General features: G+C 54.9%; 5 protein-coding genes across 5 annotated transcripts; 2 read left to right on the top strand and 3 right to left on the bottom strand.

Annotated features, from left to right (window-relative positions):
• Positions 1 to 70: 70 nt before the first annotated feature.
• On the bottom strand, positions 71 to 2,886 carry BAUCODRAFT_28851 (uncharacterized protein). The gene has a single exon (XM_007673492.1). It carries the CDS (start codon positions 2,590 to 2,592, stop codon positions 415 to 417), a length of 2,178 nt encoding a protein of 725 aa, XP_007671682.1. The 5' UTR covers positions 2,593 to 2,886; the 3' UTR covers positions 71 to 414.
• Positions 2,887 to 3,747: 861 nt separating this feature from the next.
• BAUCODRAFT_62439 (uncharacterized protein) lies at positions 3,748 to 7,487 on the bottom strand (the record flags this gene model as incomplete). The annotated part of the gene is made up of 2 exons (XM_007673491.1): positions 3,748 to 3,888; positions 5,541 to 7,487. 2 exons carry the CDS (start codon positions 7,485 to 7,487, stop codon positions 3,748 to 3,750), a joined length of 2,088 nt encoding a protein of 695 aa, XP_007671681.1.
• Positions 7,488 to 8,737: 1,250 nt separating this feature from the next.
• BAUCODRAFT_118259 (uncharacterized protein) lies at positions 8,738 to 9,021 on the top strand (the record flags this gene model as incomplete). Its single annotated transcript, XM_007673490.1, has 3 exons — positions 8,738 to 8,800; positions 8,854 to 8,949; positions 8,998 to 9,021. The coding sequence occupies 3 exons, from the start codon at positions 8,738 to 8,740 to the stop codon at positions 9,019 to 9,021; spliced, it is 183 nt and encodes a 60-aa protein (XP_007671680.1).
• Positions 9,022 to 9,966: 945 nt separating this feature from the next.
• Positions 9,967 to 15,376, top strand: BAUCODRAFT_28848 (uncharacterized protein). The gene is made up of 3 exons (XM_007673489.1): positions 9,967 to 14,284; positions 14,352 to 14,531; positions 14,588 to 15,376. Exons 1-3 carry the CDS (start codon positions 10,260 to 10,262, stop codon positions 15,093 to 15,095), a joined length of 4,713 nt encoding a protein of 1,570 aa, XP_007671679.1. The 5' UTR covers positions 9,967 to 10,259; the 3' UTR covers positions 15,096 to 15,376.
• An 836-nt stretch (positions 15,377 to 16,212) lies between these two features.
• BAUCODRAFT_144157 (uncharacterized protein) lies at positions 16,213 to 16,761 on the bottom strand (the record flags this gene model as incomplete). Its single annotated transcript, XM_007673488.1, has 1 exon — positions 16,213 to 16,761. One exon carries the CDS (start codon positions 16,759 to 16,761, stop codon positions 16,213 to 16,215), a length of 549 nt encoding a protein of 182 aa, XP_007671678.1.
• Between the last annotated feature and the right edge of the window lie 16 nt (positions 16,762 to 16,777).

The following is a 16,777-nucleotide window of genomic DNA, read 5'->3' as shown; positions in this document are numbered from 1 at the left end:
CTGCGCAAACCAGCTCTGCCAGCCAGCAGCGCCAGCGACTTCCGGCGGCACGCACGCCACCCCCCATTAGCCGCTTGAAGCCGCTCTCACGCTCGGCGGCTCAAACGTAGCATCAATGCTCCTGCAAAACGGTGAAAAAGCCGGATGCATCAAGGTACGAAGCGGTAAAGATTTACTTTACACATACCGCTGTAGCTCCCTCATGGCGCTTGTTAGCGGACAGTATCCGCAACCGCGATCTTACGCTCCGTACATGTAGTCGGCTCCACAAAGTAGCCGTGCTACGGGCGGCAGCAACGCGCGAGTCTCAGGCCTGAGGCTACAAAACAGCTTTCTTGCAGTCATGCTCTATATAGATGTGCACCGCACACGGTCCGCCAGTTAGCTAGCCATCTGAACAGCCGCCCAGCTCACTCACGACCTGGTGCTGCTCGCCGCACTCTCCATGCTCCTCTTTCCCGCACTATCCGCCCTCTTTCTCCCTCCTTCCACCTCCTCCCGCACGCCTTTCAGCACATCAGGCGCCATCTTGCCAAGCCTGTTAGCCATAACCGTATTCTCCCTCTGCAACTCCTCCACCCGCTCCAACAACAACTTATTCTCGCGCTTAAAGCTATCTAGCTGAGTCCTGCACTCATCCCTCTCCCGCGTCACAAGGTTGAGCTTATTCTGCTCCTCCTTCTTCCGACGCTTCTCCTCCGCTTTCCGCGCCTCGGATTCTTGCTTCTTCATCAGCTTCTCCATCTCCTTCCGGTGCTTCTCCTCCGCCTTTTGCATTTCTTTCTCGTGCTTACCGCGCGCTTTGTCTTGCTCCGAGACTTCCTTTTCGCGGACGGACTGGAGCTTCTTCTCTTCCTCTGCGCGCTTCTTGGCGAGTTTACGGTCGAGCTTTTGCCGCTCTTTCATTAGTTTGAGAACTTCCTTGTCATGACGGTCGAGCTTCTTGCCACCATCGGCCGCTGCAGCGATCTCTCGCGATGAGTTCGAGGCCATGCTAAGGTCCTCCCCGGATCCGGTTGGGTGACGAGATTGCTCTTCCATCGCCATCGAGTGTCGATGCGTCTCCGTCGCAGAGATAAAGCTACCCGCGGATGAACTGTCGTCATCCGAATCGTCCTCGTCCTCGTCATCATCATCATCCTCTTCGGCACCTCCGCGAGCAGCGGCACCTGGTGCGTGTGTAGGGTGCAGGTAGTCATGCAGTTGTTGCGATATTGATTGTGGCGCATACGCCGCCAAGCCTTGCTCCACAACCTGCTGCAAGTTGGCGAACATGCCTCCTTGGCCCCCCTCCTTCTCTGGAAGTGGAGCGCTGGCGGGGCGATGGGGCGGCTCCATGGGTGGCTTGGATTGGGGAGCTGTGTGACCATTAGGTAAATTGTCCACGGATAGCGAAGTCTCTTGCCGTGGCGGTTGCGCTCCGGTACTTGGTGTCACCGTATTGCCTTCATCGTCCAGATCTTCAGTCGTAGGCATACGTGCCAGCTGTGCTTCGTCCAGTGAGCAGGCCCAGTTTAGGAACTTCTTTACGTCGCCCAGCATGGCTTCTGGCGTGCCTCGTTCGACAAGGAAGCGCGGTATCCCACCGCCGGGGTCACTTCGCGTGATCATAATCCATTCCACCGGGTTCAGCTCTGCCTCGTCTGAAGACGCTGCGTCTGCGCCGCCATGCAAGTCTCGCTGCTCTCCTTTGGCGTCGTCACCGCGAGACTCTGCAAAGCTGATCGTTGCCCCTCGATCTCGGCCATGGGTGGCTTCCGCATCATGAGTGTTCAATAGGTTAGGCGTAGACTGCACATTCTTTCTTCGATGCAGCGGTATCTCCCTGATCAGCTCCACGGACTCGTACTGTCCTCGCACAAAGCTCGACCGTTCCGGCGCATCCGGGTGCTCGAGCGGCTTCGATACTATCATGAAGCTCCTCGGCACATGCTTCTTGCCCTGCTCAACCTCCAATCCACTCTTCTCCGACAGCCCAGACTCAGTCGTCATGAGCAACGGCACAAAGTCCCTCGGTGTGACGGGCGGAGGCATCTGTCCACTGAGCTGATACACCTGCAGCGTACCCACTCCGTCCACGTTCCGCATCTCTATCCTCCTGTCTCCAGCCAACCCTCTGACTGCGCCCGCTCCCGGTCCGCCTTGCACGGTCATGGTATGCGGGAACTCGCGGATCATCGCTTTGCGGAACTTGTCAAACCCTATACCCTCGTGCACACTGCGCCGCGCAAACCATGCTCCGTGCCGGTCATGCCCTGCCATCTTGTACAGGTTGACAGCGAGTGGATTCTTGTCGGCGCTGAACTTCATGGGTTTGCCCCATTGGCTCTGCAGGTCCTTATGCTCCTTGCAAGGAGGATATGCTTGCACGGTAGAGACATGGAGTTCCGCGGCAGACTTGGCAGCATTGGGACGGTTGTGGTGCGGTTGGGCGGAGTGGAATGGTTCACCCTGAGGAAGAGGTGGGACGGAGTTGCAGATTAGCTCGCCAGTTGTGAAATGGTCTCGCATATACTGCGGTAGGTTGTCGAGAGGTACGTCGGACCATTGCACGGGACCTAGCGACTTGAGTGCATTGTGGAGGTCGGCCATGCTGGAAGCTTATGCGAATCACTCGAAGGAGTCAATGTAGGTGAGGGAGGTGGCGGGTGGGGAGAACTACAATCCGCTTATCATGTTGTCAAGCTTCTGTCCTTCCATGAGTACATGTCGCAAGGTGCCGGACAAATGATGCCGCTCAATCCGGAAGACTCCCCACCAAGGCGCAGCGAGGGAAGATGATGTAAGTGCCGTACAGGCAAGCGCATTAGAATGTCGAAGCAAGCCGACCTACGGCACCGCTTCAACATATACGTCCAAAGGGTTAAGTTGGAATGACAAGCGAAGGTAAGGTAGCTTTGCAACCTATAATAAGGCATGCTCGTGACTGTGTGCCTGCCGTTTACATACAATGTAGAAGTGGGGCTGTGCTACGCCATTCCACTGTCAAGCTTTGGCGTTGCGAAGCTTGTTCAAGAGCAAGCATACTGACTCTTACGCGGCAACAGGCAGCTCACGCTAAGCACTGCAGCGCGTTATTCCGGCGACATCAACAGATACAGTGGTTAACGTTAAGCGCACCTCCGTTCTGACGCCTCCAGCAGACCTTTCTTCAACGTCTTCGGCGGACGCGGCGCATCAACGTACCGAATGCTCTCCCGCGTCTGCTGAAAGTTGTCTTGCCCGTACCGCAGCAGCTCACCAAATGTGCCGGGCACACAATCCTTGTCCGGATCCTCATCCAACAGAGAGCCAAGCTGAACGTCAGTGGTGAGGCCTTTCCCATGCGTGATCTTCTGCAATGAAGCTTGCGTCAACAACTCCCAGATTAGTTTGTAAGCTTCTTTGTATTCTTCGCTCTCTGCACCCGCAGTCCCGCCATCTATGGGCATTTTTAAGGCGTGGTACATCTTCTCCCCGAAACCTTTAAAGCCGAGCGTAGCTTCTCCACGCCAACATTCTTGCAGCACGTCGAAGAGCAGGACGTGCTTGGTCCAGTAGTTGACACCGCTGAAAGATCCTTCCGCGTCGGAGTCGACGGCTTCCAGCATGCAAAGGCGCTGCCAGCAAAAGATTTGGGTGACGTATTCAAAGACGGTCATCGCATCGACGCTGAAGTCCCAGTGGAAGTTGCTTGCACGATTATCGTCGAAGGATGTACCTTCCATCAGCGGGCCGAGGAGGGGCGTCTGGGCAATGCCGACGTTGTTATTGTGGCCTTGCCAGAGGTGCACGAAGAGGGCATGCCAGCGCTTGATGAAGAGATCGCCTTTGCGGGCGGCAACGAAGTGGTTCGCCATCGTTGTCCCGTACATCCATGGCACGCTGACGCGGAAGGGGAGGAAGGGTCTTCGAGTTGGTGCCAGCAAATGCGGTCCACTTCTCGGATTAGGATGATGCCGACATCAAGGTATACGCCACCGTGCTGGAAGAGGCAAGCACCGCGAAGGAAGTCGGCGGAGTGGGGACCGACGTACGGTCCATCCATTGTACCCTCAACGAACGCTTGCGGCAGCATTTCCCACGGCACGTATTGAAGTGCGTAATTTGGAGAGTCTGGCATGGCATCAAGGAGACGGACAGTCCATCCATGAGGGCCGTTGACCCGGACCCAGTTGATGACGTTGCGTTGCACCAGCCTGGCATGACCAAGAGGCCTTTGTCCCAGAAAGTCCAGATGTTCTTCTCGTCGGTGACAGGCCGGTATTCATAGAGCGATTGGACGATATCGGCGTCTGAGCGAGTGTCCTGGCCCGGTCGGAAGCGTATCTGTGACTTAATTCCTTGGGGATGGCGAAATTGGTTGCTGCCATTGTGCGGTTCATGTGCGTAACGATCAACTCGCGGGGCGTCGGAGAGGCAGTGTCGGAATCAAGAAGAAGAGTAAGGGTCAAAGTACTTAACTGCGCCTTCTGCACCGAGAAGTTCGGTCTGTGATCTTGTACCTAATTTGAACATGGTGGGTGTCAGACTTATCCTTCTCCCTCTCGGGTCACGCTGGGCTCAGCTGAAGGGGCGGTACTCGACACAGCGCGCATCCTTCATCTGCGTACATAGAGATCGTCGGATGGCGGCATCGAGGTGCGAGAATGGGATGACCTGACGGGACGAAGTCGGTGGACTGAGAGCGAGTCCATGTCCATTCTGGGCTTGCATGGAATCCTTCTGATCCATTGCGACGCAACGCTAGCTTCTCATGGTAGCGCCCGGCAGCCTCATCCCTACAGTATAACCCCGAATCTAGCCGGCCAAGCTCCCTATGAAGGTAGCTGTTGTTTGCTGAACGCAATGCCAGAGGTGCACGTTCGTCGATTGGAAAGTGAAAGCCTGCGATCACATGAGTAGCTTTGAAGTGGAAAGAATTTTCGGACATACAATCATCATAATGGGCACCTACGGTGTTAACGCTCATCAACCAGCCTCCATTTTCCACTTTAACCAAGTTCTCGCCGGCGCAACAATCAGCTACTCGTCTCATGTCCAACAGAACCAAACCTGCTGGACCTAGCAAACCGCACACTCTTCACCGTTCCACCACCAGCACCGTGCACCGAGCGTCCCAGAGCAGTATCTTTCAAGGCTGGTGCTGGCGTGGTAAGCGCACCGTCTCCACGGCCGGTATCTCCAGGATTGCGCGGGCCGCCGAACCCACCAGCCCTCAATTTGCGAGCGAACGGTGTGACCTGTGGCGTGAGAGCGGTCATATCGCCTTCATAAGTGGTCTGCGGCGGTATGCCAGCCGACAAGCCAACGAGCGGGGCCGGCGTTGTAGCAAGGTAGCTCTCCTCGAAAGCGAAAGGTGTACCGACGGCCGGCGTGGGTATAGGCCTGAAGCGACCTGCCCGCCTTGAGCGAGAAGGCGTGCGCATGTATGCAGGTATAGCACTTTCACTCATGGTAGCTGGCGCTGGAGGCGAGCTTGGTTGCCGAGACCTAGACGCAGCGCGAGATGCAGGCCTCAAACTTGGACTTTCGGGCTCTTCGTCTTCGCCTCCAGGAACAACTGCGGGTTGCTTGAGGGCTCGTCTGGCTGCTGTTTGCGCCACCCAAGTTCTGATCATGTTGCGGATATGAAGATCGCGATTCCGGGCCCACAGCGCCTCGGCGCTTTCTGCACGTCTCGCCGCGGTGAACTGAGCCCACTGCACTCTCTTCAATGCCGCAGCCAGGATGGCCAGCTCAGTGTCACGCCGGAAAGAAGAAGCACGTATTTCGAGTGCTGCTAGTTCCGCGTTCCGAGTGACCATAGCTGACAAAGCTGAAATCATGAGCTTCTGGATGTCCAAGGCTGCCGCCTGTTCGGCGGCTTGCTGCACCTGTACAGTCTTCTCACGCCAGCAATCGAAGCCTCGAATACTCGCTTCAAAGACTCGATCTCGCAAGCGCTGGTCAGCTTCTTGCATCCTCGCCTGCATATTTGCAGTCTTCGTCCGCCATCGCGCTAAGCATTCGCTAACCAAGCGGACCTTCAGACGGGCACGTATCCTTGCGTAAGCGTCTCGTTTCCGGTTCTGTTGATGCTGTGTCGTCCGCTCTCGCCACACGGACAGAGTGCGCGTGCAGATGGTGTAGAAACGTGCATCCTGCGACCACTTCCCAAGCTGCTGGACATGCCGGAACTTCTGCGTGAGGGCGGTGAATGCGGTTGGGCCCACCTTCGCACAGCTGAACTCCACAGCAGCACGCTCAGCATCTTCGCAGCGGCGTACAGCTAGGTGCAGCTTTGTCATGCCGAACAGCATCCTTCGCCTTGCCTGCGCTTCAACAAATGCGCTCTCGGCGTCTGCAACTCTGGTCCGAATATCGAACAACTTGCGACTCCACGCACTCATGGCCCGCCTCAACAACCTGCCGTCAAGTGTCCTCTGGAACAGTCTCAAGCGCTCAGCCAACACCCATCGATATAGGTTCTCAAGCAGGACTCGCTCGTTGGTTTTCTGCGCTAGCGCTTGGCACCGAAGTGCATCGTTCCAGCTCGTCCAGGCAGATTGAAGAATGCGCTTCCGGTCGACATCGGCGGCTTCGCGGGAGATGCTGACGTGGACGTGCCAGACATGGAAAGCTTTCCGCAAGAGGTGCAGATTCACTGTGATCGCCAAAGCGCGGCCGATAGGTTCCAATCTTAGCCTAATGGAGAGAACGTGTAAGCACTTAGCTGTGATTCTGCGGTTGCGGGTGATTTCGGCTTGCTGTGAGGCTTGATGACGGTGCGCCATTCGCTCACGAAGGATGTTCATGGTTCGTCTGGCTGCATTCGCATTGCATTGTCGTGTCGTAGCTTGTTCTCTCGTGCGCAGCTGACGGAATCGTGCAGTCCAAGCAGTCAACGCTCGGCCCTTAAGGCGCTCCTCTCGCCAGATTTCTACTCTCCTTGAGCAGAAGTGCCAAAACCAACTCCGCCAACATCGTTTCAAAACACTTTCTTCGCGCACTGCTAGAGCTTGCTCTTCGCGAAGTCGACGCCTAATTGACCGGTCGCGCCACAAGCCCAAGTATTTCCGTGCCAGGATACTGCGTGACTTCGTTGCATTCTCTACAGCAACGGTGCGCCACCGCCGAAAATAGCGTATGCGAAGGATATGCTGCTGTGCCCAACGGATCTGAACCTGTTGGTGTTTCGTTGATGCGGCCCAGTGCCCGAAGGCTTTCCAGAGTATGTTGGAGTTGTAGTGCTTCATGGCTTTCTGGTCAAGCTGCTTGAGCCGCGCCTCTTCCAAGTGCGCCTGTTTGCGTGCCTCGAAGGTTGTACGCCACTGATCGAACGCTTGCTTCACAAGCGTCCGCCTGTCATGCGCCGCAGCTGTAGCGTATGCGTGTTGCTGATGCCAATGCAAGCGCAGCGCCCGGTCGTGCATGATATGAAGACACCTCCTTGCGATACGAACCATCGAAGTGGTGGCGAATGCTTCAGCATTCTGTTCCAGCTGAGTCTGTGACATTTGAAACATTAGAGCCGTATGCGCCCGTCCGTCGTATCCTGATGCGTAAGCTGCCGAACTGGGCGCTTGTTGAAGATGCTTCGAAGCTGGGTGCCGCTGAACGTTGGCATTTTCTCGTGGGGAGCTAGTTGACCTTGCGCGCTGTCTCTCTATCGCACCTGCCAGCCTTCCTCGTCGCGCGGGTAAGGCCAGCAGACTGCGCTGACCTTGCTGTCTCCCCGGTAGATCGTAGACATGATTAGAATGATTGCTCAGCCACGTCTCCTCCAAGCGTGCATCATCGAAGCTAACTCTCCTGCCGGCCTTCTTGTTGCTTGCCGGTGCAGGCGCAGTAACTCCATCAACCTCGTCAGCACCCACATCTCGGGTAACCTCACTGACTCCGTCTTCACCCTCGTCTTCGATGACGGTGATGCCCTGCGCTTGCAGTACACTCTTCAGACATCCAACCAAATCCACTCGCCCTGACGCACCTCTTCTCTCGCGCGCGGCTTCTCCCACACGCAGTAGCAGGCGAAACACAACACTATCATGCTCCGACTCAATACCTTGCTCCGCGAGAACGCGGTCGTAAGCGGCGAAGAGGGCCTTGAAGGGCGGCGCATGCTGACTGTTGGCTCGTGTACAGACTTCGTGAGTGATAGCGACGTCTAATGTACCCGTTACTGACTGCGCAATATACATTCTCTAATGGTATCTTACCCTCATCACTCAACTCTGGCAAATCATCTTGCAGCGCGGCATCGTCGAGCATGTGAGCGGGTCAATGTTTGCTTTTCGCCGCACGCGCTTGGAGTACGGCCGGGTCATCTGGTGCGCCGCTGCATATGATATACTGCGACCTTAATCGCTACAGCGCTATGTGTGCACGTCGCGGAGAATATTCATCTGTGAAGTAGGACTTGAGGTAAGCGCGAAGTTCACGCGTTGTTGATCGGTGGGGTGACAGAGCATGTCACTTGATTGGTTCGGAGATAAGCGGCGGCTACTCAATGTTGCGAAAGAGCCAAGACGTATCGATGCAGCTTGGCAAACCTCATCAGATGGGCTGCATTCCGTCTCCCCTGCCGTACTGACAATTCCGGTATGCTGTGTTAAGATCTATACAGAACCTTTCCCTTCCGCATGACTGTCTGAAATTAAGAGGCAACGACTCCAGAGCTCGACTGCGCTCGCTTACCAAGCTGTTGCAAACACGATTTCTGTCGTCAAAAGTCCCAAGCAACCAGTTGCGCTACGGCACAGAACCAGCCGCCATCATGCCAGGCCGCGTCAGACCCATCGAGAAGTTCGCCGAGACGGTGTCCAAGTGCACAGCTGAAGTAAGGCACGCTTCAAGTGTTTGAAACAGCGATCAAACTGACGTATTTGTAAGGGAGCAGTGTACGGGAAATGTATAGCGGCTAATTACCAGAACGTGAGCAAGGACATGTGCGTGAGAGAATTTATGGCGCTCAAAGACTGCTACTTGGTCAGTGACATGGATTAGATCTCCCATATTTTGCTGACACCACCGCAGCGAGCCGCCCGGAGGAGAACTTGAAGCGAACACCGTATCGGAATGATGAACCGGTTGGTCTTGATAAACTCACCGTTCGCCAGGCGGTTGTCAAGACCCGGATCAGTGGTGATGAAGAGTCCTGCATTGTGTCTGCTGGAATTCTTAAACCTGGGCTGCCACCACAGAGAGAGCGCAAACAGCTGCGATACGGCCTGCGCGATCAGCCTTCCACGACAAGGCTTATTGACACCAACATTATGCTATTGGTACGAGTCCGGAAGGCCACTGATCCGCTTCCGGCACCATGGACGCCGAAAAAGTGGGCATACCCACTTCAACAGGACAATTACTCAGCTGCCACGTTCACATTTGTCGTGGCCGCGGTGCCATTACTCTTTCCTTGCAAAGCGGTACGCCCTAACTATGTGCTCAGCAAATCACTTGGGCCGTGTATCCATAACAAGCTCTCTGCACGATCTTGCCTTGGTACGCAATAATCATCGTTTAGGTGGGCATAGATACGAGCATTGAGCGCACAGAGAACGACAGCGAAAGCGAAAGGACTTGGAATAAAACCGTGGCTCTCTCGAGTAATGACCACACAGGATCAATTGACAGCGGAGCATACTTATCGAGCATGGCATAGCCGGTTCATGATCGTTGTTTGAATACGATGAGAAACGTTGCGTGCAGTTAACCTTGGTCGATCACGTTTCAGTTTGATTTTTGCTGGGAGAGTCTGTCGACCTGGGTGACCATTAAATGAGATGGTATGCTTCATGTACAAATCTCACAGCGCGAGTCAAGCCGTTATGTATCTTCGTCTGATCGTGCAGGCAATGATTCAAGACAGATGTCGATGTGTCGATCCACAGTGTTTAGCCTCTCGCGCCCAGCGCGCTTTCTGCCGGGGTAACGGCTTGGCGACCTGAGTTTGCCATGGCGTCACGACGTCGCGATCCACAATGCTGTGCTCGATTATTCATGGCCTCAACACGATGTCACCGTAAAGGCCTGTTAACTCCGAAGTCTGTACGGAAGGCTCGGACACTTCACCTAGGTAACTGCTCTTGCGCATACGAGGACTTCTCTTTCGTTTCCACCGTTGTCTCTCACTACTCTCTTAACTGTTACGCGTGTGTCACCGCGGACGTTGGCTGACGTGATCGTTCAAACGCGCTCTGGGAGTGTGTAATCGACTTTTTTCGAGCCGTATAAGGCTCCTTATTCCACTCCACTCTACCGTCTTCGACCAAGAGCCGTTCAGACTGTCACTCATCATGTGGGGATCGAACGTCGACGAGAACAGGCTTCGCCGTAATCCTAGCACTCAACCCTCAAACCAATGGCATACCGTGGGAGACCGGGCACCTGATGCGGAACGCCAGCATGCGCCGCACCACCCGACTGAAGAGGTAGAGGAGGGCCCGTTCGATACCACTCGGAACCAGTCCGGAACCTGGGGCGAGCGAGATGTTGGCGGCTTTGACGAAACCGAAGCGCGCGAGAACTTCCAGGAGCTTAGAAGGCACCTTACGGAACTGGCACGTACGCGGTCGAAGGAGTCGCAAACCCCTGGCTTGAAGAGAAGCGTCTCAGGCGCCAGCAGAAGAAGTAAGCAGCTGTCACGGCAAGCCACTCGTCAAACGACAACATCACAACCTGGCGAATCCGAGCTTGGCGATGTCGAAGCCGGACCCGCACAGAATGACCCTGAAGATGCGTTTGAGCTCGACCAATTCATGCGAGAAGGTCACTTCGAGAAGCGCACAGATGGCTCGTCAGCGAAGAAAGTCGGTGTCATCTACAAGCACCTCACAGTCCAGGGCGTCGGCTCTGCCACCTCGTTTGTACGGACACTGCCCGATGCTATTATTGGCACATTCGGCCCGGATCTTTATCATATCATATGTAGCTACATCCCAGCCTTGGCACCGAAGAAGGAACTGCGCACCCTCATTAACGACTTTACTGGCTGCGTAAGGGATGGAGAGATGATGCTGGTCCTTGGTCGACCTGGCGCTGGTTGTTCGACCTTCCTGAAGGCCATCAGCAACAACCGAGAATCCTTTGCCAAAGTGTCGGGTGACGTGTCGTATGGCGGTATACCCGCAGACAAACAGAAGAAGATGTACCGAGGCGAGGTCAACTACAATCAAGAGGATGATATCCACTTTGCGAGTTTGACAGTCTGGCAGTCGTTCACATTCGCGCTGATGACCAAGACGAAGAAGAAGGCTCGAGAACAGATTCCTATTATCGCCGACGCCTTGCTGAAGATGTTCGGCATCGCCCACACGAAGTACACCCTTGTCGGCGACGAATATACTCGCGGTGTTTCCGGTGGCGAAAGAAAGCGTGTTTCGATTGCAGAGACACTTGCCTCGAAGTCCACCGTGGTCTGTTGGGACAACTCAACGAGAGGTCTCGACGCCTCGACTGCGCTCGACTACGCTCGCTCGCTCCGCATCATGACCGATATCTCTAACCGTACCACTCTAGTTACCCTTTACCAAGCTGGTGAAGGTATCTATGACCTTATGGATAAGGTTCTCGTGATAGACCAAGGTCGCGAGATCTTCATGGGCCGTAAAGAAGAAGCGCGACAGTACTTCATTGACCTAGGATTCGAGGCACCGGAAAGACAGACCACAGCTGACTTCTTAACCGCTGTGACGGATCCTGTCGAGCGCCGGTTTAGGCCCGGCTGTGAGAACAGCACACCAAAGACGCCGGAAGAGCTCGAGCGCGCATTCCGCCAGTCTCCGCAATATCAGAAGGTCATTGACGATGTGAAGGACTATGAAACGCATCTTCAGCGTACAGACTACGAAGACGCACAACGCTTTGAAAGCGCAGTCCAAGAAGGCAAGTCGAAGCGCGTTTCGAAGAAGTCGCCATATACGGTCAGCTTCCCACGTCAAGTTATGGCCTGCGTCAAGCGCGAGCTCTGGCTGCTCGCTGGCGACAGGACAACACTGTACACCAAGGCTTTCATCATCGTCTCCAACGGCCTGATTGTAGGCTCTCTCTTCTATGGCGAGCCGTTGAGCACCGAGGGAGCCTTCTCTCGGGGTGGTGCCGTGTTCTTCTCCATCCTCTTCCTGGGTTGGCTGCAACTTTCCGAGCTCATGAAGGCGGTGAGCGGTCGAGCAGTTGTCGCTCGCCATCACGACTATGCTTTCTACCGTCCGTCAGCCGTAAGCATTGCTCGCGTAATCACCGACTTTCCGATCATTGCGCCACAAGTCGCCGTCTTTGGCGTTATCATGTACTTCATGTGCAACCTGGATGTCAACGCTGGCAAATTCTGGATCTACATGCTTTTCGTCTACCTCACGACCATCTTGCTTACATCGCTGTACCGCATGTTCGCCGCCCTGAGTCCAGAGATCGATACAGCCGTTCGCTTCTCTGGCATCGCGCTCAACTTGCTTGTTATCTACACTGGCTACGTGATCCCTAAGACGCAACTACTCAGCCGGTATATCTGGTTCGGTTGGCTGTACTGGGTTAATCCGCTTTCGTACTCTTTCGAGGCTGTACTCGCTAATGAGTTCTCCGGTCGAACCATGCAGTGCGCAGCCGCTCAGCTGGTCCCGCAAGGTCCTGGTGTCGACCCGGCTTACCAAGGTTGCGCACTCAGCGGCGCCGAGGTGAACTCGAACTCGGTACCCGGAAGCTACTACCTTGCTCAAACGTACAACTACTCCCGGAGTCATTTATGGCGCAACTTCGGCGTAGTGATCGCATTCATCGTGCTCTATATTCTCGTTACTGTCTTCGCAGCGGAGTCCTTCAACTTCGCCAAGTCCGGTGGCGGCGCTCTCGTCTTCAAGAAGTCCAAACGGGCGAAGAAGCAAGCTCAGAAGATTGCTGCGCCTAATGACGAAGAAAAGGCCGCCGCGGGCAGCGGTGAAAGTTCGAGCTCAGAGAAGAAGGAGACGGATCTGGGCGAAGATGAGGAAAAGGAAGATGAGGCCCTTCAACAAATTGTGAAGAGCGAGTCGATCTTCACCTGGCGAAACGTCGAGTACACCGTACCCTACCTAGGTGGAGAGCGGAAGCTACTCAACAACGTCAATGGCTATGCTAAGCCAGGCGTAATGGTTGCACTTATGGGCGCTTCTGGTGCTGGGAAGACCACGCTCTTAAATACCCTCTCGCAGCGCCAGTCCATGGGTGTCGTCAGTGGCGAGATGTTCGTGGACGGCAGACCGTTAGGACCCGAGTTCCAGCGTAATACGGGATTCTGCTTACAGGGCGACTTGCACGATGGCACAGCTACCATTCGCGAAGCTTTCGAGTTCTCGGCCATTCTGAGACAGCCAGCCTCAACTCCACGTGCGGAGAAGATCGCATACGTCGATCAGATCATCGATCTGCTCGAGCTTAACGATTTGCAGGATGCCATTATTAGCAGCCTGGGCGTCGAGCAGCGCAAGCGTCTCACCATCGGCGTCGAGTTGGCGGCCAAGCCTTCTTTGCTCCTCTTCTTGGACGAGCCGACGTCTGGCCTGGACTCGCAGTCAGCCTACTCGATTGTGCGCTTCTTGAAGAAGTTGGCGCATGCCGGACAGGCTATTGTCTGCACAATCCATCAGCCATCATCTGTACTTATCCAGCAATTCGACATGATTCTCGCGCTCAACCCTGGCGGTAACTGCTTCTATTTCGGCCCCGTAGGCGAGAACGGCAAGGACGTCATTGAGTACTTTGCTCAGCGTGGCACAGTCTGTCCGCCTCAGAAGAACGTGGCGGAGTTCATTCTCGAGACCGCTGCGAAACCTCACAAGCGTGCGGATGGCACTCGCATCGACTGGAATGAGGAGTGGAAGAACAGCGAGGAAGCCAAGCAAGTCATCGAGGAGATTGAAGGCCTCAAGTTGACCCGTAGCAGAACCATCCCGGAGAAGGTGCGCAAAGAGCAGCAGAGGGAGTTTGCTGCTGGCATCTGGCTGCAAACCTCTGAGCTACTCAAGCGTACCTTCAAGCAGTATTGGCGCGACCCATCGTACCTCTACGGCAAGTTCTTCGTGTCCGTTATTGTTGGCATCTTCAACGGATTCACTTTCTGGAAGCTGGGTTACAGCACGCAAGACATGCAGGACCGGCTGTTTACTTCGTTCTTAATTTTGACGATCCCGCCAACCATTGTCAATGCCGTCGTGCCGAAGTTCTTCACGAACATGGCACTTTGGCAGGCTCGAGAGTATCCGTCCCGCATTTACGGCTGGTTCGCGTTCACAACGGCGCAGGTGGTTGCCGAGATCCCTCCTGCAATCGTGGGAGGAGTGCTCTACTGGTGAGTGATTGAAAGCTGTGATACTTGTCTAATGTTTCCACCTCGCTGACAAGCTCTCGCTTTCCAGGGCTTTCTGGTACTGGCCAACTGGCTTGCCTACAGAGGGCTCAGTATCGGGCTACGTTTTCCTCATGACGATACTGTTCTTCCTGTTCCAGGCCAGCTGGGGCCAGTGGATTTGCGCATTTGCACCGTCCTTTACTGTCATCAGCAACGTGCTGCCTTTCTTCTTCGTCATGTTCTCCCTGTAAGTGTATCCTACCATACGTTGGTTTTGGAAAGTTTGCTAATGACTTGGTGCAGGTTCAACGGCGTGGTGCGCCCATACAGCATGCTGCCCGTTTTCTGGCGATACTGGATGTACTGGATCAACCCATCCACGTGGTGGATCGGAGGCGTGCTCGCAGCAACACTACATAACATCCCCGTGCAATGCACGTCAGACGAGACGGCCCACTTCAATCCTCCTCCAGGCCAGACCTGCGGCTCCTACGCGGGCGCTTTTGCCGCTTCGGCTGGTGGCAACTTGCTCAACCCTACTGCGACTGCGGACTGCCAGTACTGCCAGTACAGCTCTGGGGATCAGTATCTGAGCTCACTCAACATTAATGCGGCGGACAAGTGGCGCGATTTCGGCATATTCCTCATCTTCGTTTTCACCAACTACTTCTTAGTGTACTTCTTCATCTACAGTGTCCGGGTCAAGGGGTGGAGCTTTGGTTTCGGATATTTGTTTGGGGGTTTGGGCAAAGTTGCTGCGTTGATTAAGAAACCATTCCAAAGGTCGTCTGGGAAGAAGACGGCAGAGTAGTGGTTGCGGTCGGGACAGAAGGATCTGTGTCTGTGCACTTTAGCGCGGAGCTTCGGAACGGCGAAGACGGAACTCTCCAGGAGCCCGTTGCTACTGATGACAAAATCAATTGATGCAATACTCCAAGGTTCACCAATGACGTGAATATGGTCTACCTTGAATGCATACACAGTCTGTACGAAGTGCTAGACGCTGTTGACCGCCTCATGCCGCTTCAGATTGTGGGTGGGATTGCAGAAGCGATTAGGTCGATGTGCAGCCTCTGTAACTGTTGGACCATTCTCGCTCTACAAGCTTGGGACCTGCACGGCAACCATCTTTGACACCACGTGATTTACCCTCTCTCACCGTAGTCGGTTTTACCCTGCATGTACTCTGTTCCTCGCCATAGTGGTTCCTGCCGCGCCGCACGGTGCTCTAGGATCTTGATCCTGATCCTTCGGTATTCTGCACCCGTCATTCCGACCACAATCTCACCCTCCAGCCATCAATCCACACAATGCGCTTGCTACTGGCAGATCGTCGTCAGAGGCCGGCTAGGTAGAATTTACAGGACAGACGATGTTCTAAGCAACAGTGTGTGAGTGACCATAAGACAGACGTTCTGCATGCCCGAAATGGCATGCGAAGGAAGTACCAATGCCTGCAGAAGCGCCACGCCATCTCTCGCACCGCGTCGTTTCAGCCGCGCTAGGGCATGAGCAACGTCCATACAGTCCTTGCTATGGCTGACAAACACATTCTATAGCGTTAGCTCTAGACCCTATGTGCGGCTCCGACGTAGCATACTAGGCTGCATTCGCATGCCTATGCTCGGGCCCGACGAACATGTCCAGCCCTGACACGGTTGCGTTGGGGGCCATGCAAATAGAACGGAAGTGCAAGTAGTGTACTCATGGGTCTTCGTTCTCTGCTCAGAATGCATCGTTCATTGCTCGCGCTCTCAATCCCTTTCTGGCCGACGAGATGGTGCCGCTGACATGGGCCGCTCTAGCACTTGGTAAGGCGTCCAGACGCGACATGTTCGACAATTGCTGAAGTTTTACGCAGGGCCTACCTTCTGCGTGGCCGATTTAGGAACCTATATTCTTGCTGGAATAGGTTCAACCACAACAGATCAAACATCTGTGCTGTACCCTAATACCACCTTCTCCTCTACAGGGACCTCCTCTAGCATATCCAGTGAAATGTCAAGCACATTGAGTGTCGCGACTTCCACTACTCCCGACGCATTATCAAGCATATATACGACCACAACAACTAATCCCGTGTCTGGGACTTCTGATTCGGCGGACATCATCTCGGACACTTCCATACCAGTTTCCGCCGACAGATCTTCGAGCTTTGTCTCGAACTCATCAACACTCGCAGTGAGCTCGTCGACAACCGCCGGGAGCTCGTTGAGTGCCGCTGCAGGCTCATCAGGCTTCGTGTCAAGCTCTTCCATATTCGTTCTAGACTCCGTCGGCGTCATCTCTACGACGACTGTGCTTGCTTCGACGAACCACTCGTCCGAATCCGACACCCTGGAGGTATCATCAGCGACTAGCCAATCATCTTCAATTACAGTCAACAGCACAAGTCGTCTGATCGGTGCATCTGCGAGCCTTGCTACCACACGAACGACCAATGGCTCGGGCGGCCTTACCGGCGCATCTGCAAGCATTACCTCCACACCTACC

The sequence above is a fragment of the Baudoinia panamericana genome (assembly GCF_000338955.1).
Source record: "Baudoinia panamericana UAMH 10762 unplaced genomic scaffold BAUCOscaffold_1, whole genome shotgun sequence".
Taxonomy (NCBI): domain Eukaryota; kingdom Fungi; phylum Ascomycota; class Dothideomycetes; order Mycosphaerellales; family Teratosphaeriaceae; genus Baudoinia; species Baudoinia panamericana.
Note: the sequence above shows the minus strand (reverse complement) of the source record. Positions and strands in the feature narration are given on the sequence as shown.

Excerpts from the sequence above, each read along its gene's own strand:
- BAUCODRAFT_28851 (XM_007673492.1), bottom strand. The coding sequence starts at position 2,592 with ATGGCCGACCTCCACAATGCACTCAAGTCGCTAGGTCCCGTGCAATGG.
- BAUCODRAFT_28848 (XM_007673489.1), top strand. The coding sequence starts at position 10,260 with ATGTGGGGATCGAACGTCGACGAGAACAGGCTTCGCCGTAATCCTAGC. Across the intron at positions 14,285-14,351 it reads GTGGGAGGAGTGCTCTACTG|GGCTTTCTGGTACTGGCCAA; the intron begins GTGAGTGATTGA and ends CTCGCTTTCCAG. Across the intron at positions 14,532-14,587 it reads TTCTTCGTCATGTTCTCCCT|GTTCAACGGCGTGGTGCGCC; the intron begins GTAAGTGTATCC and ends GACTTGGTGCAG.